The 23,183-nt window shown below is 48.0% G+C and overlaps 1 protein-coding gene and 1 non-coding gene across 4 annotated transcripts in view; one reads left to right on the top strand and one right to left on the bottom strand.

The window, feature by feature from the left end:
- Positions 1-23,183, bottom strand: part of RAB7A (RAB7A, member RAS oncogene family) — an 89,505-nt gene that overhangs the window by 11,633 nt on the left and 54,689 nt on the right. For all 3 annotated transcript variants that reach the window (XM_027098477.1, XM_027098475.1, XM_027098476.1), the window contains 2 exons: positions 4,453-4,513; positions 1,658-1,784 (listed from right to left, as the gene is read on the bottom strand). In XM_027098477.1, the coding sequence (XP_026954278.1) occupies positions 1,658-1,784; positions 4,453-4,505 (180 nt within the window). In that variant the 5' untranslated portion in view covers positions 4,506-4,513. The remainder of the gene's footprint in view (positions 1-1,657; positions 1,785-4,452; positions 4,514-23,183) is intronic.
- On the top strand, positions 22,455-22,527 carry TRNAG-CCC (transfer RNA glycine (anticodon CCC)). The gene has a single exon. It is a non-coding gene; the product is annotated as a tRNA-Gly (tRNA).

Here is a 23,183-nt window from a genome sequence, read left to right as displayed (position 1 = left end):
GTCAGATCCTCCAGACTAAACTCTCTGTGCCTGGCAGAGCAGAAACTGAGAATCCACACACGGGCACAGTGGGACTGGGAGTCTGCAACCAGGAAGCAAGTAGCAAAGCCCCAGCCTGCACCGCACATGCCAGCTTTGCCACTTGCGTGGGCTGAGGTTTTGGGTCCTGTTTTCCCATCTTTCCAAGGTCCTAATGAGTGTGTGTCTATGTGTGCAGGGGGGTTCTGGGCCCGCATCTTGTGCAGTTCACGCCTCTTGTCCTTGATGACAGACAGAACTCAAGTCCCCGTTATAAATTCACAGATCACCATGGCAGGAGCCCCTGAGCTTATGACGAGCTTTCAGTTCTCTCTTCTTTCCTGTTATCTGGTAATCTCCTTTTCTCTCAAGCTTGGCCTATTCAAACTTTAGTTTTATACACACACACACTTACTGTTAAAGTATAACTGATGTACAGTATTATATTAGTTTCAGGTGTACGGACACTGTGATTTTTTTTTTTTATTTTTGTAAGTTACAAAAGGACCACCACGATGTCTAGCTACCATCTGTCGTCACACAGAGTTATTACGATCCTGCCGACGATACGTTACCTCCCCAGGACTTATTTATTGTATGACTGGATGTTTGTACCTCTTAATCCCCTTGACCTATTTCGCCCACCTCCAGCGGTACACTGAGCACCTCTGTGTGTATGCTTGCAGTATGGGGGAGCCACATTAGCCCCATCCTGGAGGTCTGAGTTCCCCTGGGAGCATGTGACAGCTTGAGGTCAACACATGTAAAAACTATCTGCAACCTGTACCATCCAAACATTTCAGCGAGCCCGGTGCTCGCTAGGACCCCCATGTCTCAGTCTCCCCAGGACATCATTTAGCAGAGAAAGTAAGGAACAACTGGTGTGGAGGTGGGAGCTTCCAAAGACAACATCTGGGCTGAAAGTTGGCGACTTCAGGATGGGTGCAGCTGTGACCAAAGGGCCTAGCAAGCACAGACACGTTCAACCACAGCTTTGTAAGAGCAGCACATGATTCGGAAGGACTGGCAGGAGATGAAAAAGTGAAGAACAGTTTGTAGCCAGAATGTGAAGGCTTTTAAAGAGCCATGTGAAGGAATCTGTTTTTATCCTAACTGTTGAAAGGGAAGCCCTTGAAATCAGATTAAGCTGATACGTGAAAAACCAGATTGGCTTAATAGAAACACAACTTTAAGGGCTACAGATAGGACAGATTATAAGAAGCCAGAAAAACAGGAAAACTAATTTAACAGCTGCTGTAAGAACCTAGGAGAGACACGACGATTTTTTTGGCCTGAAGAACTAGGCGAGGGTATTAGGAAAGAGACAAGTTACACATTTTGGAGACATAAGACAAGAACCTGTAGGTTACCAAATTTACAGCTAAAAGACAATGAAAACCAGGAAGTCCAGTTAAATTTGAACTCTGGAAAAAAATGAAAAATTTTTAGTACGTCTCACACAGTACTTGGGACATACTTGATGTCTTGCATTTTATATGGCAATCCTATCTATAAGCCAATTATCCATGAATATAATAGTGAGATCTAAAGAACAGGGAGGGGAAGATGCCTGGGCATGAAAGACGGGTGAAGACGGAATGACCAAGGCTTGGCTGGCCAAGGTGAGGCGTGCGCTTACCTGCATCGTAACTAGTCTGTCATCCACCATCACCTCCTTTGTCAGGAAGTCTGCTCCTATTGTGGCTTTGTACTGATTACTGAATTTCTTGTTCACATACTGGTTCATGAGTGATGTCTTACCGACTCTGAAATTGGAGAAAAACCACAAGTGTAAGTCAACTAGGAAGGCACTGAAAACTGACTCTGACACCTGCAGCTCGGAAGGAACCTGCCCACCCCCATCAGAGGAGGAAAACTTCCCAGTTCACTCGCCTGACGACATGCTTTCTCCTGGGACAAAAACACAGGGTACAGATGCAGGCCAGATCTGGAAAAGCTGCTTCTAGGTTCTGGTGTAGTTGGTAGAGCCTAGTGTTATTTCTCTCCTTCTAAAAGAAGCCCCAGCAATAAGATCGCTCCACTAGTCCAAAAATATCTCTGCCGCCTTGGGTGTGTCTCCATTTAGTGGTTGCTGTTCAGTCCAAGCGAATAGCCAGAGGAAGCCACTGGCTCCGAGCAGACATTTACGCCAGTTAACCAATCTGCCGCTTCCAAGTTTAAAATCTGAAGCGGAAAAAAGCACCAGTATTCCACCAAACCAGAATCCACCTCAAAGTATGCTCCTCCAGAGGTATTTTCCAGTAAGAAAACTCAGCAAGAGACAATGTGTGATTTTTTTTTTGGTGATGAGGTAGTTAGGACAGGCCAAAGACAACGCAAGCCTTCCTCACAGCCAGTAATACCTTCCTTTTCACAAAGGAACACATGCATTTCACATGCAGAGGGGACCTGGAAATACAAACAGCCCAAGGCAGTGTTCACCTGGTCACGTGCACCAGAATTTCCAGGGGGAAAAGACAGGAAATGTGTAATCAGGCAAGTTTGGGTAACACAGGCTAAAAGCAGTACTTTCAATCCTGACAGCATACCAGAGGCACCAGGAGAATGTATGTGAGCGGAAGCGGGGACAGGGAGAGAGGAGTGGGGACAGATGAGTGCGCGTGTATTTAAGCACTGCCAACCAGGTCCTACCCACTGGTCTGGGCAAATGCTAATTGTTAAAAGGCTCCTCGGGTGATTAAAAAAGCCAGCCACGGTAGAAAAATCACTGCCTTTTGAAAAGAACTTTGGAAGAAGGACGTGCACCTGCAATTTATTATCATATTGTTTTTAAAAATATGTAGCCTCTGGTCTAAGTTTTCATGGGTCACTTCAGATGCCAAGTCTGAAAAGCTCCCCCCGTAACCCCCTGAATCTTCACAGTGATGAAAGAACTAGCTAGTTACGCAGTAGCGGCAGATCTAAGACCCGAACACAGTTCTCCAGTCCCAGGCTCTACTGACTCAGGCACAGCAGGAGGAGGATGCAGGCATACCCCACTTGAATGCGCTCTGTGCAAACTACGCTTCTCACAGACTGAATGTCTGTGGCAGCCCTGTGTCAAGCTAGTCTATCAGTGCCATTTTTCCAATGGCATTTGCTCACTTCATGTCTGTGTCACATTTTGTTAGTTCTCGCAATAGTTCAAACTTCTTCATTAGTATATTTGTTATGACGATCAGTGATTTTGATGTTACTACTGCAAAAATATTACGACTCCCTGAAGGCTAAGATGATGGTTGGCATTTTCTAGCCATAAAAGCATTTAAATTGAGGTTTGTACACTGTTTTTAGACATAAGGCTATTGTACACTTAATTGTACAGTATAGTTCAAACATTAACTTTTAGATGCCCTGAGAAACCAAAAAGTTCACGTGACTCCCTTCACTTCGATATGCACTTCGTCGCGGCAGTCCAGAACCAAGCCCGCAGTGTCTCGGGGGTCTGCGTGTGCTGCACAGTGCACCCCAAACCTCCATCTCGTGGACACGGCGCCAACGGCAACAAGCCTACATAAACATCGCTCCCTAGTCTAACCAGCTTGGGAAAGGGATTCCATGAATTTTTTAAAAATATATTTTCTTTGTTTTTGGCTGTGTCGGGTCTTCTTTGCTGCACGCAGGCTTTCTCTAGTTGCGGTGAGCAGAGGCTACTCTTCGTTGCAGCGCGCGGGCTTCTCATTGCAGTGGCTTCTCTTGCTGTGGAGCATGGGCTCTAGGCACATGGGCTTCAGTAGTTGTGGCTCGCGGGCTCTAGAACGCAGGCTCAGTAGTTGTGACACACGGGCTGAGTTGCTCCACGGCATGTGGGATCCTCCCAGACCAGGGATCGAACCCGTGTCCCATACATTGGCAGGCGGATTCTTTTTTTTTTAAATAAATTCGTTTGTTTGCTTGTTTCTTTATGGCCACGTTGGGCCTTCACTGCTGCGCACGGGCTTTCTCTAGTTGTGGCAAGTGGGGGCTACTCTTCCTCATGGTGCACAGGCTTCTCATTGCAGTGGCTTCTCTTGTTGCGGAGCACAGGCTCTAGGCACGCAGGCTTCAGCAGTTGTGGCTCGTGGGCTTAGTTGCTCCGCGGCATGTGGGATCTTCCCGGAGCCACAGGGAGGGCTCGAACCCGTGTCCCCTACACTGGCAGGCGGGCTCTTAACCACTGTGCCACCAGGGAAGCCCCCATGAAACTATCATTAATTGAGTTCAAACAGCCACCCTTTTCCCTAAATCATGCCCCAAATTGGGGAACAAAGGACTACCTGACTAGGGGTCATTCCGATTTTTGCTGTGCTCCCAAGAGCACGGAAACGTAGGGCCCTAATGCCACGGCTATTAGAGACGGAAGCAGCAAATGTCAGCACAGAGGGCATGAGCTCCAAGCGGGTGAAATTTAAACCCAGGTCAGTGTGCTGGCTCAAATTTAGGAGGGACACTTACCCAGAATCTCCCAGGATGATAACCTTCAGTAGCACTTTCTTCCTCGAGGTCATCCTTCAAGCTGGAAGAGAGGAGAACGCACGTTAAGTAGGATGGGAACACCCAGGGGGACCACCTCCCTGGGCACAAAACTCCTCGGCAGCCCCAAGAGCACTGCGCCTGAGCCCTTCTGCAAGTGGCTCCCCGCCGTCCAGGGCCTTCGACGGAACACAGTATCAGTACTGGAACTCTGGACCCAAGAGCTCGGCCACATGGTGTGTCAGGGCCATCCCGCCCCTGGGAGGAGTCTGAAGGAATGATTCTCCCACTTGGATGCTGGATCAATGCTCCATTTACTCAACAGCTGGGTCCTGCTTCAGGCAGGTCTCTGCTCAAACATCACTCCTCGGAGGCGACCACTTGATCTGAAGGAAAGCGGAACACCCTCTCCCCGTTTGCCGTCTATCCTTTACTCTGCCTTATTTTTCCTTCAGAGTACTTACCACTACAGTTGACTCTTGAACATCTCAAGGGTTAGGGGCACTGACCCTCCACTCAGTTGGAAATCGCTTATAACTTAACAGTCGGCCCTCCGCATCCGCGGTCCTGCAGCCACAGTATCAACCGAGCAGGGTCGCGTCATTCGTGCTGTTCGAGGATAAACTGTACTTGACATTTTAATGTATTATATTCATTTCTCTTCTCCCTTTCCTAATAATTTCTGTGAAAACAGTTTTATTCCCCACGGTTTTATTCTCCAGTGCCAAGTAGAGAATTATCAAATATCGGGTTAGTGCACAAATTAATATTTGACTTCGCAGCTCTTGAGACCACCTTTCCCCAGAAAGCCTTTCGGGTAGCCTTCCACAGCCTCGACCAGAAAACACGATCTGTGCTCAACTCTCTGCCACCACGTGACCGCGTGGTCAATTTACTTATTGAGACCGACCTCCTGTCTTAATTGCCCCTCAGTCCTCAGGGCCTGACCCAGTAACTTTCAGAAGATGAACAACTTTCAAGAAAGCAGGAGTCCTAAATTCTGGCCCCCGATGTCCGTGACTTAACTGAAACTACCAGAGGAGCACTCCTCAGGCAGCTGATCCCCAGGAGAGCTGCAACCGCCTCTAGAATCAGGAATTTATGATTGCACGTGAGCCTCAGAAATGACACCCATGCCTTCTGAGAACCTCTAGCCTTGGCCATTGTCCTCGGGAGACGCTGAAACAGCCACGGCAGGAGACTACCACTAACAGTCACGGGGCAATATCCGACTCCTACCTTCACTGGAGCTGGGGGAAATTAAGTGTTTATACTTAAGCAAAGTAGGTAAGGATGTGGGTTAAATAAAGCCTGTTATTTTTCCATAGTTTGGGAAGACAAGACAGTCAAGACTGGGTCTGAAAAAAGCTACCTTTAGTTTCACCTTTATCCACCTGGCTTCCTGAAGGTGAGGATGACCGCACTGCCTACCTACGGTGGGGGTGACTTAAGCATGCAAATCCCGATCCCATGCTCCTCTGGCGTTGCCACTTTCCAGCTGTGTAACCCGGGGCAAGTCATTTAACCTGTTGGCATACATCCCATGGGTGATGTGAGGCCTGGATGAGAAAAATGCTCAGGACACTGACTAGGATATAGTAAGTGGTTAGTAAATGTTGGTGCTATGATTTTCATGTGTGCCAAATACCGAGATGAATAAACAGCAGAACAGAGTCCAGAAGGCAGCAAGAGAAGCAGTAAGTCGCAGGCCCAGGCGGTAACTCAGCTCCACGCCTCGGCTTCCAGATGCCTGGCTGTCAACTGTTCCCTTTCAGCTGGTGGCATCACAAGGAAACTGAAGGAAAGTATCAGAACGAGCTAGTGCCCACAGGGCAGGATTAGGTGGCGAGCCCTACGCGCCTGAAAGTAGTGTCTTCCACAGCTTCAGAAATGGTGTGGGGACAGGAGTCAAAGCAGAGGCAGTTAGCAGGCACCACGACCTAGCCTGGGGCAAACTGTCTCAGCCCAAAGCCTCGTGTCTGTGCAGTCTCTGGAGACACAGACATAGCTTCTGTCTATGAGGCGCCCACCAGTGCTAGCTGGGGGCGGCATAAGACAAGCCCGAGTTCTGCCTGTTTCCTGTAGTCATCCATCAGATCTAGGGTTGGTGTTGGTTTTTTCTCTCTGCAGTTAGAGGTACACACCCCCAATCACCCATGATCACCCACGAGACCCACAGCCCTACCTTTCTCCCTAGGGACTACCTTGACCAAAGTTTAACCTAAGAGTCTCACCCCAAGGTCTGGTACCATATTTTGGGCTAGAGATCAGATTATGACAGTTGGGACAAGTTTCAAATCCAAAGGGCAAATTAAGGAAAGGTATGAAAAGAAGGTGAGCTTTGCAAAGAAATTCTTAAAGAATGTTTAAGTCACTGATTTTGAGAATGGGAAAAGGGATTTCCACGACCTGGTTTAGTAAGGCTCACGGTGCGTCCAGTATTATTTCATAATATTAGAAGGAAGTAAGAAACACACTTCACCCATCCTGTTCCCACACGACAGACCTCACGTTTGTGTCCTCTCAGGCTTCTGCTCACAGCGGTGGCAGGTGGGCCCGTGCGGCCACCTTGACCCTCCTGGGCAGCAGAGCACGACGCCTGAGCGTCTTTCCTCACCTGCACACCCAGTCACAGAACCCCCAGAACACAGCGGAGGGCACAGCCAGGAAGTCCCAAGTCCCCATCAGAGCTCACCCAGCCCCACACACAACCCGGTATTCTGTCTCTCCCATGTTACTATTTAGCCTTCTTTTCCAGTACTTGCTTCCATGAGTCTCAGTGTCTAATATTTCTTTGAGTGAATTAAGCATTTAAAAAGCCATTCCTACCTTTTGTTTAATATATCAACGCCATAAGAAACAGCTCTGAACTTCCATTTGTGGGGTCATTTTCCTGGGCCGCAGCAATGCCCCTGGGGAGGTCTCTTAGGCTCAAACTCACGTGACTATCACAGGCCACGCCGGCCCTGAGGAACACGGATCGCTGGCTGTCCTCGCGACAGCCCACACCGCAGACAGCTCAGGCATAGGGAGGCGGCCTGGACTCACCACCCTGACTCTGAGCCCTCATTCCTGGGGGGCTCCCCACGAGGGACACGTCCAGCGCGAGAGCCACTGTGCTCCAGTGGGCCTGGGGCCCATCAGGTACTCACAGCCACTCCCCATCTGTCAGATGCAATCACCAACCAGGAGACATTTTATCACAAACCGCGCTGCCTTTAGTGGGGTTCCCAGGGAAACAGCTAGAAAGTTAAACAAAGGGCAAATTCTCACTCACGGGAAAGGGTTTTGTCCACCTTAACCCACGGGTACTGTTTAGGAATGGGGTAACTGAGTCAAAAGTATAAACACTTCCATAACTTTTGCTAATTCACTTTCCTGAAGGATTTTCCAAATTTACACTGCAACCACTGTTGCAGTGATTAACAGCATATAGCATCTAAATGAGAAAAATGACAATTTTACTGAGACAAAGAAAATCTGAATAAATGAAGAGATACCTCCAATAGGAAGCCTTAATGTAAAGATACGAATTCTTTCCTATTTAAACAATTCCAAGGGGTTTTTTTTGGAATTTGATGAAGTAATTATAACTTTATTCATAAAAATAAATGCACAAGAGTCCCTCCCATTCCTCTCAAAAAAAGAGTAATGACAGGGATTTGCCTAACAGTCTTGGAAAGTATGTTACAAAAATACAGTATGAACACCATGGGCTGGAATAAACGGAAGAGGGTCCAGAAAGGAACAATTTCGGCAGGTCCAGCATTACAAAATTTAGCAGCAAAAGGATGAACAATTTACCAAGTGGTGAGAGCCAGAATTAACATCCTTAAACCTCATCTTCCACAACAGATTCCCACAGGAGTAAAGATGTAAGTGTAAGAATGGCTACGTATGAAGCTGAAAGGAATACATACAAGATTGGCAGGTTTTTCCTGGGTGGTGGGATTCCAAATGATTTCGTTTTCTTTATATTCATGTGAAGAGCGCATTTCTTTTAAACTCAAAAAGCTATTTCCATTTTGGAGGACAATGTTCACCTGTTGATTTTTCAGGCAAATTTTCTGCTTGCAAGAATATTCCTGTTCGCCATGAGGTGCACCTAAAGGCAGACTTTCCTCTTCGCCTGGTGCCTGTGAACAGTTGGGCTTTTGCAAACAGGGCGCCAGCCCGGAGGAAACCCCCGGCTGGCTTCACCAGGACGCTGACGGCTTCAAACTGGCAGAAGCTAAGAGCTATGTTTTTGTACTTAATGTTCTCCAGGACCAAGAATGGGGCACTTGTTTCTAGAAAAGAGCTAAGAAAAAAATAAAACCAAACGAAACCTTGAACACAACTTTTGCCACAAGAAGCAGTGGCTTTAGAACCTTCACTGGCAGTCTCTGCTTTCTGTTATCCATTTCCACCACCATCTTCATGAATTTTTGAAGACTGAAATTACTTTTAAAAATCCTACCAAGTTAGAAATTTCTAAGTGGAAAACCATTCTTCAACGCACAGACCACTTCCCTTTTACACTTTTACAGGAGAAAGGGAAGCAGGCAGAGAGAACAGGAGGAGCTATATGAGGTCCCTAACCCCTGTTGCCTGGAAATGAACATTTTACATAGCATCCATTAATCCAGGAAGCTCTCTAAAAGCCGTTCTAGAATAAGATATATTCCGAACACACTTCCTTCCTTCTGCTATCAAACCAAACTTGATCAGTGTGCTCTGGGGTGCGTTCTTCCTTGGAAGAACAAGCATTTTTTTAGAACACTAACTATTCCATACGCTGAATCGATTCTTTCCCTCACGTACAGTGTTTCCCGTGTAATGAATCAAAAGCCAGAACTTCCCCCCATCAGCTGGAGCTGCCGCCTTCCTCACTGCTGAAGCACAGCAGCCAGCTGGCCATAAAGGCAGACAAAACAAGGAAGCCCCAAGCAGGTAAAAACATCAGGAAAATACCGTCCCCAGCTCTGGGCTAGGCAGGGTCAGTGAGGACAGAAAGGGACTGACGGAGAGGGGTCAGCGGAGGGCAACAAGGATAAAGGGCTGGAGAGGGGAAGAGAGGAAGCTGGGGGTCAGCAGGCCACCACAAAGTCTGAGTTCGTGGAGGTGGAACGACTTTGCCTGGTGATCAGAAACACGCTGACTATGCTCGAGTGGAGGTGAGGCTCTGTAGGGAGATGCAGGGCCAAGGAGGTGAGAGCAAAGTGTCTGCAAAGCCGTCAAGACAACAGTGTAAAACGCAGGGGATGAAACTGAACGAGGTGTCATCACGTCCAAGGTCACACAGCAATCAAGTGGCAGAGCTGGAGTTAACAGGTGTGTAAGCCCAGACCCAACACCTGACTGCCCTGCCACTCAGCAATACCAGCTTTCCCCTGGTTCTCCAGGAAGTAGGCATTTAAAAAAGCTCCCTCTGGGGACTGAGGCGCACACACAAGGTTTGGGAAACCAGTGACGTGAGGTCAAAAACTGCTGTTCTGGTTTGCATGTGTGTCTGATACAAAACTAACGATGGCACGAAATATCTGAACAAGTGCTAAAGGTTCAACAAAGCTGGGACAGTTAAACCAATTGATTTTCTATAGTCCATTAACATTTTTACTTGGTGTGTGTTTCCCAGCTGCCTGCCTTTAACAGCTACAGCCTAACCAGACAGTTGACTTTTCTGCCCCCATTAAAGTACTGAACTGTACAACATTCAGAAAAGTACAAAAGAATGAAGCAAAGACAAAGGCCAAACACAGTTCCATCTCTTAGAAGCAATCACTATTAGCATCAGGGTATATAAGTCTTGCCAGTTTTCCTTCGAACGGCTGAGATCATGCTGTTCATAACTTTGCATCCCATTTTGTTCTACATTAAATATCTTCCCACGTTATTAAGGCTGGTAATACATCAGCATATGGATAATCCCACTCCTTTGTTATTAATTGGTTGCTTTTAGTTATAATGAGATGAACCCATGTATACAATCTGATCAGACTCACAAATGAGTTATTACTCAGCTAAATAGTATAAGTATTTGAAAGGCCCTTGAAATACGCTGACAAATTAGTTTCCAGAATAACTATTTCCACCCGTGCCAGCAATGAACTAGTATTTCAATTTCACCACCCCCAGCTATCATTGGCACAAATCACTGTTAATCAGATAGACAGCCACAAATGAGGGTCAGCGGGTTCTATTTGTACTCCTTACATTAGGAGAGTCAAACATTGCCACCATGTACTTCTCAGTTGTCTGATGGTCTCTGCCTATTTTACCTACTAGAATGTGATTTACTGCACACATGGTCTAAATATAACATCGTGAAGGAAGCAACACTGGGACACAGACTTCGCAAGCTGTAGGCTTCTGAGCAGAAAAGAAGTACCATTCTAAACTTTACCCAGCATCCCACTGCCTCCGAGAGTCTGGGCTCTGTTCCTGGCCATTAGAGAAACCCAGCCGTCTTCTCGCTCTCCAAACTGATGGACTTCAAGGCTCGAGAGAGGGAGGCAAGCGATGTCTGCTGATAAAGTTTTGAAGAAGGTTACATGGAGAGACAGGGAAGGCATCTGAACTCACATAATATTACCGTGTTTGGTCGTCAAGCTGAACAGTAGCGTCTGTTGTAGGCAGACTCTTTTTTTTAACTTTCCAAACTAAGGAAGCAGACTAGGACCTAAAGAGTGGAAGGGCACAGCTCATGGAACAGCAAGAAGCAAATTCCAGCTAGTGAACTGCACCCCAGGCCTCCGTGAGGTCGTCTACTTAATCCTCAGGACAAGCCCATAGGGTTGAATTCCCAGTTAACAGATGAGGACACAGAAGCTCATAAGTGAGCACTGCATTTCTAAAAATATCCAGACATAAGATTGGAGCCCAGGACTGATTACAAAGGCCTTCATCTCAGCCACTACACTGGGTTGATCACCAAGATCGTAACGGCATTTCATGCTTCAAATAACCTACAGGGTGAGACCACGTGCACAGCCAAAGACGGGGTGAGATGGTAACTGAGGCTGAGTCACTGGTGGGAGGCAGGGAGGTTCATAACACCTGAGATTTCCTGTAGTAAAAACTGTAAATGCAATTCACACTTTTAATACACAAGGAATATCTGGAAGAGATATCAAGACTTTATACATCGTTTTCATTAACAAAAGCATTTGACAAACTTTTCTGGCAGATGTATCCCAGATTAAGGCTTGGTAATCCTCTCTGGCCATCTGTGATCATCAGCCTCTGGCTGCGGGGCAAGCAGGAGTGTTACTTTTGCCACCGCAGACGTCTAAGGTTAGAAATGTCTAGCAAACAATTATGTTAGGGTTTTGGTAAGAACAGGTAACTTTTTTCTTAAGATTTATTATTTACTTATTTTATTCATTTTTGGCTGCACTGGGTCTTAGTGGTGGCACACAGGATCTTTTGCTGTGGCACGTGGGCTCTTCGTTGTGGTGTGCGGCCTGCTCTCTAGTTGTGTCATGCGGGTTTTCTCTTCTCTCGTTGTGGTGAGCGGGTTTTCTTTCTCTCGTTGTGGGGCGATGCTTTTCTCTTCTCTCGTGGTGCGCGGGTTTTCTCTTCTCTTGTGGTGCACGGGCTCTGTAGTTTGCAGCACGCGGGCTCTAGTTAGGCACAGGAGCTCAGTAGTTGTGGTGCGCAGGCTTAGCTGCCCCAGGGCACGTGGGATCTTATTTCCCTGACCAGGGATCGAATCTGTGTCCCCTGCATTGTAAGGCGGATTCTTTACCACTGGGCCACCAGGGAAGTCCCACAGGTAACTTCTTTTAATATCAGTTTGAGAGAGAAAAAGGTGACACAAATATGAATTTGGATTCCGATCCCCGAGGAGCTTAAGAAGGAAAGAGAAAAGTCAGAATGAGATCAGAATTTTCAGCCAATAATACCACCAAGACAACTTCATTCCAGTGGCTAAAAGGCACTGTGCAAGGGTTCTGAAGTATCAGGAAACAGCCATAAAATGTTTGTAAGGTGAATAAAAAATGTTTCTCGTGAAGAACCTAGGGGTAAGACAGGAATAAAGACACAGACCTACTGGAGAATGGACTTGAGGCTATGGGGAGGGGGAAGGGTGAGCTGTGACAAAGCGAGAGAGAGGCATGGACATATGTACACTACCAAACGTAAGGTAGATAGCTAGTGGGAAGCAGCCGCATAGCACAGGGAGATCAGCTCGGTGCTTTGTGACCGCCTGGAGGGGTGGGATAGGGAGGGTGGGAGGGAGGGAGACGCAAGAGGGAAGAGATATGGGAACATATGTACATGTATAACTGATTCACTTTGTTATAAAGCAGAAACTAACACACCATTGTAAAGCAATTATACCCCGATAAAGATGTTAAAATAAATAAATAAAAATTTAAAAAAAAACGTCTCTCAACAGCACCTCCCAGCCAGGAGGTGGAACGAAGGAAGGAAGTCATGCTGGGTACAGAAGGGAGGTCTGCCTGACGGGCCTGGGGAACACAGGTCACGAATGCGTGAAGGAGGACTAGTTACCCAGAGGCCTGAGCTCAAACAGACCATTTTGATGTATGTAGTAAGCTCTCATCACCAACTGCTTCCCTTGCAAGCTCACTACTGACTGTCTCCAGGCTAATAAGCATTTTAACCGCTCATCTCACCTGGGGAAGCAGGAAGGTTGAGACAACTTAGTGTTGTTAAGGGTGGCCAGCGTGTCCTTGGGGATGGGAGTTGAAGCGTGGCCACTTTAACGACCCAAGGGTTATTAGCAAATCTAGGAAATATTCTACTACAAGAAAGAGGAAAAAGGACGGGGTGTGACAGACTGGCTTGGGTTAAAAATGAAAATGGCTTCCAAGTTCTAAGCCCAGGGGAGAGGCAAAAGCAAGCATCACTGAGTAACGTTTTAAAAGCTACAGAACTACAACTGAAGTCGTAACTTCAAACAGTAGCAAAAATGTCCCACCAACAAAGAAAGATGGAAACTGGAGATGTTTTGAAACTCCACGATCAGGTGGTACAGGGACCAAAAGCAGGTACAAGGAAGTGAAGGAGAGAAAAATGTAGGAGGCCAAAAGCCATTTCTGTGGAATCATCCAGTCATTTCCAGGGCACTCAGGACAGTGCTGGTGTTCTAGGAATGCAGACGTGATTAGACTGGAACACAGAACTTAGCAACTGGGCACGACAATCAGTGCCTCTGAATGTACAACAGGCATCTAGGCAGTTAGGCCTCCTTTCGACTTGTGACCGGCCTTTGCCTTGTTTGCACTATTCTCCTCTCCCCTGAGTCATCAGCCTGGCCTAGCACACCTTCTGTGCCCTTCCACTGTCCAGTTCCCAATTTCCCTTCATTCAACACAACTGTTTCAGAATAACCTTAAACCCTTAAATCTTGGTTATAAACTCCGAGGGCACCAGGTTTTGTCTGTGGTGAGCTGTTCCTCACTCCCTTAAGGTCAAATGCCACCTTCACTGAGAAGCTCCCTCTGACCTCCCCAGAGCCCAGGACCGACTCACGCCTCCCTCCACTGTGTCCGCTACACTCTCCCGCACTGCCAGGGGAGGATGGGGCTCTACAGGGCCCTCTGGGTGGAAGAGGTCAACCTTCAGGGCATGGCTCTCTGACCATGTGGAAGCCTGCGGGCAGTGCAGGACACGACGACAGTCACCTGCAAGACCATCTTCACCTCTGCCGCCGTCCTCGAAAGGCTCTCCGCCCTGGACTGCGGTCCTCTAACCGAGCGCCGCTGCCATCCATGCAGGGGTGCCGTTTGTTGTGAGATACTGGGGTTATACAGCTTGAAATACGTGGCCTGCAGATAATGCATAACCTGTACGCTCCAAGTAAGACTTACTACTGTAATGATACTAGCAAATAGGCTGCTGGTCTGATGTTCCATTTAGAACCACCACCTCCACGTGGGAACTCAGCAGGAAGATGTTACTAGAAGCCTTCAAAAGGACAGTTTGAGGGCCCAAGGGGTAGGGATAGACACTCTTTCATTACGTAGCACATTAAGGAGGTGCCCAACTACTTTAAAAGACTACCGTGATCGAGACATATTAAATTAATTTTAAGGGTAATTACCTTAGCTGGGAGAGTCAGGGAAGGATTCCTCCAGGAAGATCTGACTGAATCTGGATCTGAAGGTGGAAAAGCACGCCAAAATTTCCCTGGCAGGAAAACCAGCGCATGCAGCATGCAAACGCCTTGTTGCAGGGAGAAACGAACACCTGGGGGTTGACGGCCAGACCACAGGGGACCTAGCAGGCCACGGCGGGGCCCTGAAACCAGAGCACTGAGAAGCCCACCGTTTGCGATTCTTACACAGTAGTGTTCATACTGTGAAGCCATCAACCTGCCTGCCGCGGGGGGAGGGGGAAGTGTTCAGCAGCAGGAGAGCCTACAGCAGACGTGAAGAGGCTGCTGTAACCTCCAGGCAAGGGGACTGCACCAGAGCCACGGTGAGACTGAGGGGAACGGAGATGCTCCCAGGGCCAAGAAAAGCGGGGCAGCACCAAGCAGTGAACTGGACTCAGAAGAGGCAGGACACGAGGGGCGTGCCACGAAGCGCCCAGGTTCATACGCAATGCAACCAAAAGCATCCTCGGACAGGGAACCCTGAAAAAGAGCCAGGTGTTTTCTGGAAGGGAATTATGTTTGATTTAGACAGGCTAAGTTTGAAGTGACCCTGACATAAAGAAGAGAAGGGGGCTTCCCTGGTGGCGCAGTGGTTGAGAGTCCGCCTGCTAATGCAGGGGACACGGGTTCATGCCCTGGTCGGGGAAGATCCCACATGCCGCGGAGCGGCTGGTCCCGTGAGCCATGGCCGCTGAGCCTGCGCGTCCGGAGCCTGTGCTCCGCAATGGGAGAGGCCACAACAGTGAGAGGCCCGCGTACCGCAAAAAAAAAAAAAAAAAAAAAAAGTCTTCACTCAATTAAGCATATGGTTTGCTTGGTTAATGCTCAAAATATCTTTAAGTGGCAAATATATTAACTGAGTGGAGGACAGACATGGATCAAAATACAGATGTGATAAAGAATCTGAGTAATAGTTACCTTTCACTGTAGGAAAACCCCACTAAAAGCAGAGATACTGCCAGTATCTCTGACCAACCCAGAATGGAATATGCCCGAAGAGGGTGCCCACACAAGGGTCGTAAATGGCTGGGGGCAGTGCGCAGGACGTGTGGAATTTCCTGCCTTGCTGAATCAGTTTGTACTCTGCAAAGTTCAAGAGCCACTGCTTTAACTGACTCAAGGATCTGGTAAGGAACAGGTATGCTGAGATTCACATTCACCTACTTCCGTGTTATAGTTCACAGAGATTTCCAAGACTATGAAAAACATGAACTCAGTTGAATTTTATCATATTCCCCTCTCCTCCAATACTAGAGGGCCTGGGGTAATCTTGCAATCAAATCTATTTTTAAAAGATATGGTTGTACTTAGTTACATCTTAAGTTTCAGTGTTAACTGTGCTGGATTTATGACTTCAGTCTGCACCGCTGTGCGAACACGGGAACAGCAACACTCCCTGGATGAGAGTGCGAAGGACGATGCTGGTGGGCCTTGCCTCCTAGAGGCTGCTGCCTGGTGGCAAGAAGACAAACAATACGCAGGGCAGGACAAATATGGACTTCTAGACAAGAGTGGTGTAGAAGAGAGAACCCAACCGGCAGAAACACCGAACATTTTCCAAAGCAAGGCTAAACAGCTGCACAGCGAGGCCTCAGAAGGAGCGTTCAGCGTGTCCAAACTGTCAGGACGCTGCAGTGTTGTCAACTCCTCATAAGCTTCAGAGACAGTCCCAGGAAGCCCAGGGGAAAGTGCTAGAGGACTGAGATGAGAAAGCAGGACCGTGGAGCGTCAGGCCTGGGGCCAAGACAGGCGGGACACAGGAGTACAACGTCACCAAGGTGGGAGGCCTGAGCTGCACACAAAGCCCAAGACAGCCACCTCGCTGCTCCAGGCAACCTTTCGAGGGAGGCGCCTCGTCTCATCTGGCAACACTGCTCCCAACAGGCCTCATCTCCCCCCAGATGCTCCGTCTCAGGTGCACCTGCCACTCCCCACGGGGCCCCGCACGTGAGGGCTTGGGGACAACTCCCACGGGGCCCCACACGGGCCTGGAGAGCACAGCCTTCCCTGGTGGAGACACGGGTCCAGGGGCTGCCCCCGCGAGCGCCTTCTGCTAGGTTCGGCCCACACGGATGATGCCAAGCTTCCGAGCACAAGGCTAGCGCTTATTCACATGAAGACTTTAAGCCTCCTGCCCATCACTCAGCAGGAAAAGCCTGGCTGACCATTCTCACCAGGGCACATTCTCTGGATCCGCCACAGTATTAACTGTCGTCTGTGCTCTCGCTTAAAAGGTGGAGACATTACTTTCTTGTGTGCAGTGATCTGTGATCCTTCAGCAGTAAAGGTTTAAGGGAGTAGGCAAAAATCTAGACGGATTACACAAGACATAAAGAAATGCCTTGGCAGCTCCGTTTCCTCCCCAGGCCTGGATCATTTTCTTTTAAAAAATATTTTTTATGGCTACACCAGCTCTTAGTTGCAGAATGCTCAATCTTCGTTGTGGCATGCGGGATGTTGTTTGTTTTTTTAGTTGCAGCATGCAGACTCTTAGTTGCGGCATGCGGGCTTCTTAGCTGCGGCACACAGGATCTACCTCCACGACCAGGGATCGAACCTGGGCCCCCTGCACTGGAAACGCTGAGTCTTACCTCCTGGACCACCAGGCAAGTCCCAGGCCTGGATCATTTTCGCGGCTAGCCCCGCCTCTCACTAAGGTCTGCCTGGGCCAAGAGGGGACTCGGTGGCCACTCGCGCACAGCGCTGCTCCGTTAGAGGCCTCCGCAGCCTTCGGTGCTGCTCCTCAGCTCTAACCCAGGTAGATTATGTCCAACCATCAGGCAGGTAAAAGGAGGAGGCACACAGCAAGCGTCCCCACCCCTTGGGCACCAGCCTCTGCCACAGGGAGAACTGTCCTGGCATTTGCAATGTTTTTCCATTCAGCTCGGGCTCAAATGGCAGCCTCTCCCTAGAACTCAAAACGTACACACACAGAAAAGTAAGGTAACTTGTCCAAGGCCACACAGCTAGTCATCTTGGAGCCAGGATTTTTTTTTTTATTTATTTATCTATGTTAAATAACATAGTTGTGGCACGCAGGATCTTCGTTGCGGCATGAGGGATCTTTCGTTGTGGTGCACAGGCTCTAGAGCACAAGAGCTCAGCAGTTGCGGTGCATGGGCTTAGTTGCTCCGCGGCATGCGGGATCTCAGTTCCCCGACCAGGGATCAAACCCACATCCCCTGCATTGGAAGGCGGATTCTTAACCACTGGACCACTAGGGAAAGTCCCTGGAGCCAGGATTTGAAATGAGGCAGTCCAGCTCCAGAGTTCTTCCAACAAGAATCACTGGCTTCTCCAACATTGAAATTTTCACGGGGTATTTAAGTGCAAGGCACCAGGCCAGGTTCTATTTTATAGTTCTGCTCTGACTGTCCCATTCCAGTTTGCGTAAGGAACCTGCGATCACAGACCCACTGAATGATAGTCAGAAGCGGGTGCTCCCAAACTCTCAGGGAGACAGATAAATGGTTGAACTGAACACCAGGGAGAGAAGGATGGCTAGAAACTGACCAAGCAAGGCAATTTAAAGGCCACCCCTCCACAGGGGAGGTGCAACGGCCATGCAAAGACTATGGGCTTTGGATCACAACCATGGGATGAAATCCCATCTCGCACATCCAGCTGTGTGAACTTAAATGTGCTTTCACGTGAAAAACGAGCATCCCCTACAAGTGAGATAATGCAGAGAAAGCTCTATCTGGCTCATTAAATCTACTCAATAAGTGGCTATTATGACATGAGGGCTTTTCTAACAGTGAATAAAAACGTGTACCTAAGTCAACTAGCATTACTTCACTTTCCAAATCTCATCACTACAGCCTCTCATACTACCTGTTTGACTTTTGCTATATTTGCATGTTAACCCACATAAATGTGTCTGAGGTCCTAGTTATTCATCTAAGACAAATCGCACCTTCACTTACGTGCTTCCTAAAACCACACTGTACACCAGCACTGAGGCCCTGTGCTGTACAGCAGCAAACACTGCAGTGGAGTCATATCTGGCATGAGACCTGTCACTGGAGGAAGATCCATGGCCAATGCCATGGAAGAAAAAGCAGAACTGAGAAATGGGCACTGGGTCACTAAGCGACTTACAGTTTGAATTCCTGCCTCTGTTCTACTGTTGTGTATTCACTGTATAGGCATGTGCGCCCTAGGAGGGTGGCTCCCAAGATCCTGACCCACGTCGATCAGACGACCTCAGACTAAAACATCCCATGTCCTGCGATCCGTCCTCCATGCTTCAGACTTAAACATGTCCAATCATGTATCCCCATTTTTTTCAGTAACAGTGGTCACTAACCATGACCTAGGGGTAAGAACACATAGTTCAGTTCAAACACCTGCTGAGGGTCCAGTAGGTGTCAGTTACTGGGTTGGAGGCTGGGGTTTACCTACAGAAAACTACAAACACTTCTTATTTCAAAAGGAGGCCATCATAATTCTCTGTAAGCTGAACAAAGCATTCTGTTTTGTAGCTTTCAAGTGTTAAACTGGAAACTTCAGTGGCCACATTCAGCTGGCTATTTCACAACTCCCTGCTGGACAAGGGGTTCTGTGTGATTCTAAAAACAGTGAGGGGGCTTCCCTGGTGGCGCAGTGGTTAAGAATCCACCTGCCAATGCATGAGACACGGGTTCGAGCCCTGGTCCGGGAAGATCCCACATGCCGCAGAGCAACTGAGCCCGTGTGCCACAACTACTGAAGCCTGCATGCCTAGAGCCCGCAAGCCACAACTACTAAAGCCTGCGCCTAGAGCCCATGCTCCACAACAAGAGAAGCCACTGCAATGAGAAGCCCGTGCACTGCAATGAAGAGGAGCCCCTGCTCGCCGCAACTAGAGAAAGCCCCCACGCAGCAACGAAGACCCAACGCAGCCATAAATAAATAAATAGATAGGGAAAAAAAACCCAGTGAGGCCAAGGGTAGAACAAAGCCAAATCACCTTAAACTCAGCCATAATGGGTCCTTAGAAGTCATTTTATCCTGAGCTTTTATTAGCAGAGACACTTCTTCCGTGGCACCGACACCTTGCCCAGTTCCTGCCTGCACACTCACAGTGACCATGAAGTACCTCCTGTGCAGTGTTCCCTCCTGTGCAGTGTTCCACTGTCAAAGGCTGCAGAGGGATTTAGAGACACTCAGACACTCCATCACCAGTGCCAACATCTTTTCTCAACTCCTGTCCACGCAACGTGGCTTCCAGATCACTCAACTTCCTGGTTGCTTACCCTGACTAGATCAGATTCACTGTACTTCTTAAAATGCCTGCCTCTATGTAAAAGTACCGTCCATCACTAACACATGGTGATGCCATAAGGATGTGGAGAATTTTACAAACCTCTAAAAACTCACTCAGCTTTGATGTTCTTAATTGCACTCACAGGTACCACCAGCCTTAGCAGTCATTCTAACTGTTCAGGTAGCGTACCGCCATCGGGCTAAGCTTCTCGACAATGCCAACCCTTGCTTAGTCCAGGCCATGCATTCCCAGCAGGGATGTTATTAACAATGGTTTGTGGCCCTCTAGAAGCTGCAATGTAAAAACAGATAGACACAGTACATGCATGGTATTAAAACTTTACTGGGGTAGGGGAGACAATTAGGGGAAAAAAATCTAAAAAGCCCTGCGGAGCAGAAGGGAGGTGCAATAATCAAAAATGGTTGACAGGGCTTCCCTGGTGGCGCAGTGGCTGAGGGTCTGTCTGCCGATGCAGGGGACGCGGGTTCATGCCCCGGTCTGGGAGGGTCCCACATGCCGCGGAGCGGCTGTGCCCGTGGGCCACGGCCGCTGGGCCTGCGCGTCCTGAGCCTGTGCTCTGCAACGGAGGAGGCCACAATGGTGAGAGGCCCGCGTACCGCAAAAAAAAAAAAAAAAGAAGGTTGAGAAAGGCTGGTCTAGGCCTGTGCTGTCCTACACAGCAGTCACTAGCCATTTAAATGAAATCAAATACAGCTCCTCAGCCACACCAGCCACACTGAGTGCTCACAAGCCACACAGCTAGCACCTACCGCACTGGCCAGCACAGAGAACATTTCCATCATCACCGGAAGTTTTATGGTATGGTGTTGGTCTAAACAACCCTGGAGGATTTTACTAGCATTAGTAGACAGTCCTCAAACATCTCATATCTCGATTTATGGCCATTAATTACCGATTATCTAGCTCATCTTCTTTCACTCTTGAAAACACAGTAAAGATACTAGCTCCTCAAGAGCAAACTTTAGAAAGTATTAGTTAACATGCGAGTTTTTCGTTAGAATATTACAGCAAGATATTGGCTGCATCATAACCACTTCAAAATATTTGGAGCCACTGGTCCTAGCAGCCTAGGAGTGTCCAAACACTACCCTAGGTCCTTTGTAACCCACTGAGACTGAGGTCCAGTTAACTGTTTGAAAGCAAACCATACTGTGAACCACACAAGGAGCATCAAGGACCAGACACAGGTCACGCTGACCAATCTGCCTGCGTAAGGTCAAAGTACGAAAACGTCAACCAAATCTTGAAATCCTCCTTTGATTAGGTGTGAAAGTCTTCTCCTGACAGTGTAGAGAGTTTCATTACATCCTCTTAGGAGCTGGATGCGATTGCAGAAGGTGGTCACACGTATTTTGTTCTCAAGAACCCTTGGAAGAACCATGGTGACTGAGGTGTCTCACACAGCTAGACTAACATTTCAAAACAATTTCTTCCTGGCCACTTCCTAATCAAGAAGCCAAAATAAAACACAAAAATCCAGTCAGGTAAGTGATAATCTGTCTCCACAGCTCCAAAACAAGTACAGCAAACATTGCAGAATGTAATACGCCTGGTCATGTTAGGCGCCAACAAGTTAACGCCACTGCTCACGGGTCCACGTTCTAGAATCTCAGGCAGGGAAGCCCAGGTCACGCGACACAACATGCCACCAAGACAGAGGGAAAGAAGTCAGAGAGGCAGGCTGAGCTCTATCAGATGAGAAGCAAATGTGTCCTTTACCCTCCTAAGAGAGGAAAGGTGGAAACCAATGGAAGACAGATTCAAGCAGAGTCCCCAGGAGGGCAAGGTGGAGAGCATCATTAAGCCAGCAGCCTTCCTCCCCAAGTCAACACAAGCTGTGGCCAAAGGCCAGGCTACAAATGTGAAGGTTGCATTAGTGCTGCCTCTCCTCCCCCGCGTTCCTGCTATTCTCCAGTCAACAGACCCCCAAAGAGGACTCTCCCTGCAGGGCAGCCCACCCTCCTCACGTTTAACTGAAGACATAAGGACTCTCAATGGCCGCTGGCTGTCCAGGGATGCAAGAGCCCTTTAGTTCCAAAGACTGGTTTGCTTCTTCCAAACGGTGAACTTCAATTTCAACTTCTGCACTGTCACAACACCCAAACCCCTCCACCTCTCCAAAGAATAAGATCAAACGAATACAAAACCGTGGCTACACAGCATTTACCTCTCCGACACTGAAGCGCACAGGTGGAGTTACCCCCAGGGGATTGCTAGTTACAGCAGCAAACTCTTGCCCAAAGTTTAAGGGTCTACAGGCTCGAAACCTTGGGTATTGCTTCCAAGTCAGATACTAGGAATATAGGAGTACCAGGAGTCCCATACCTTGTCACAAGGGTCATCATTCTCAGAACAGATACTTGAAGAAGAAAATGTTCCCAAATACATCAGCTTTAAAATAAAGACCATATTTCATATCATGTCATCAAAGTACATTAAACCTAATATGTAACCACTGGGGCTTCAATTCACAAAGCCTCCCCAACAAAAACATTTTTAAAACAAGTGTTTAAAAATTTTTAATATGAAAGGAAAGAAGTAGAGAGAGTAGCATTATCAACTCATATGCTGTAAGGAAACTTGCAATTAAAAAGAGTATAGGGGACTTCCCTGGTGGTCCAGTGGTTAAGACTCTGCTCTCCCAATGCAGGGGGCCCAGGTTCAATCCCTGGTCAGGGAACTAGATCCCGCATGCCGCAACTAAAGATCCTGCATGCTGCAACTAAGACCCAGCACAGCCAAAAAAAAAAAAGTATGGGATGCCTCCAATGGGAAATGATGCACTACTTAGACTCTGGGGTCTCACTGCCCTTACCAACTGTAGGTTGTAGTAATGATGGTAGAACAAATGGCTCTTGTCTACACAAATGAGTTCTATCTGGACAAATTTCCACCATGGAAAAGACAGTTTTGTGTCCAACTGCAGGTTCCCTGCAACATTACCAACTTCCATGTATGTCTGTTCTTTGTTCATTTCATATTTAAATGACAGTCATGATCTTACATTTTCTTGAAAATTATCTTTTAACAGTACCCATCACCTAGGGGCTTCCATGGTGGTCCAGCGTTTAAGACTCCGTGCTTCCACTGCAGCGGGCGCAGGTTTGATCCCTGGTTGGGAAACTAATATCCTGCATTCCGCTCGCCCCCGCCGCCCCCCCAAACCAAAAACAACAACCAAAAACCCAACAACTAGATTTAAACAGCCAACATTTCCAAAAAAGTTTTAAGCATTTTGGTTCATCTTCAGAGGCAAAAACGCAATACTCTGAAGAGAACACGAAGAGCGACAAGATTCCTACTGGTCTACAGCTGGTCACACAAGGCTGGTCAGCA

Source organism: Aethalodelphis obliquidens, unplaced genomic scaffold, assembly GCF_003676395.1.
Source record: "Aethalodelphis obliquidens isolate GAN/ISIS:26980383/991018 unplaced genomic scaffold, ASM367639v1 scaffold123, whole genome shotgun sequence".
Lineage (NCBI taxonomy): Eukaryota > Metazoa > Chordata > Mammalia > Artiodactyla > Delphinidae > Aethalodelphis > Aethalodelphis obliquidens.
Note: the sequence above shows the minus strand (reverse complement) of the source record. Positions and strands in the feature narration are given on the sequence as shown.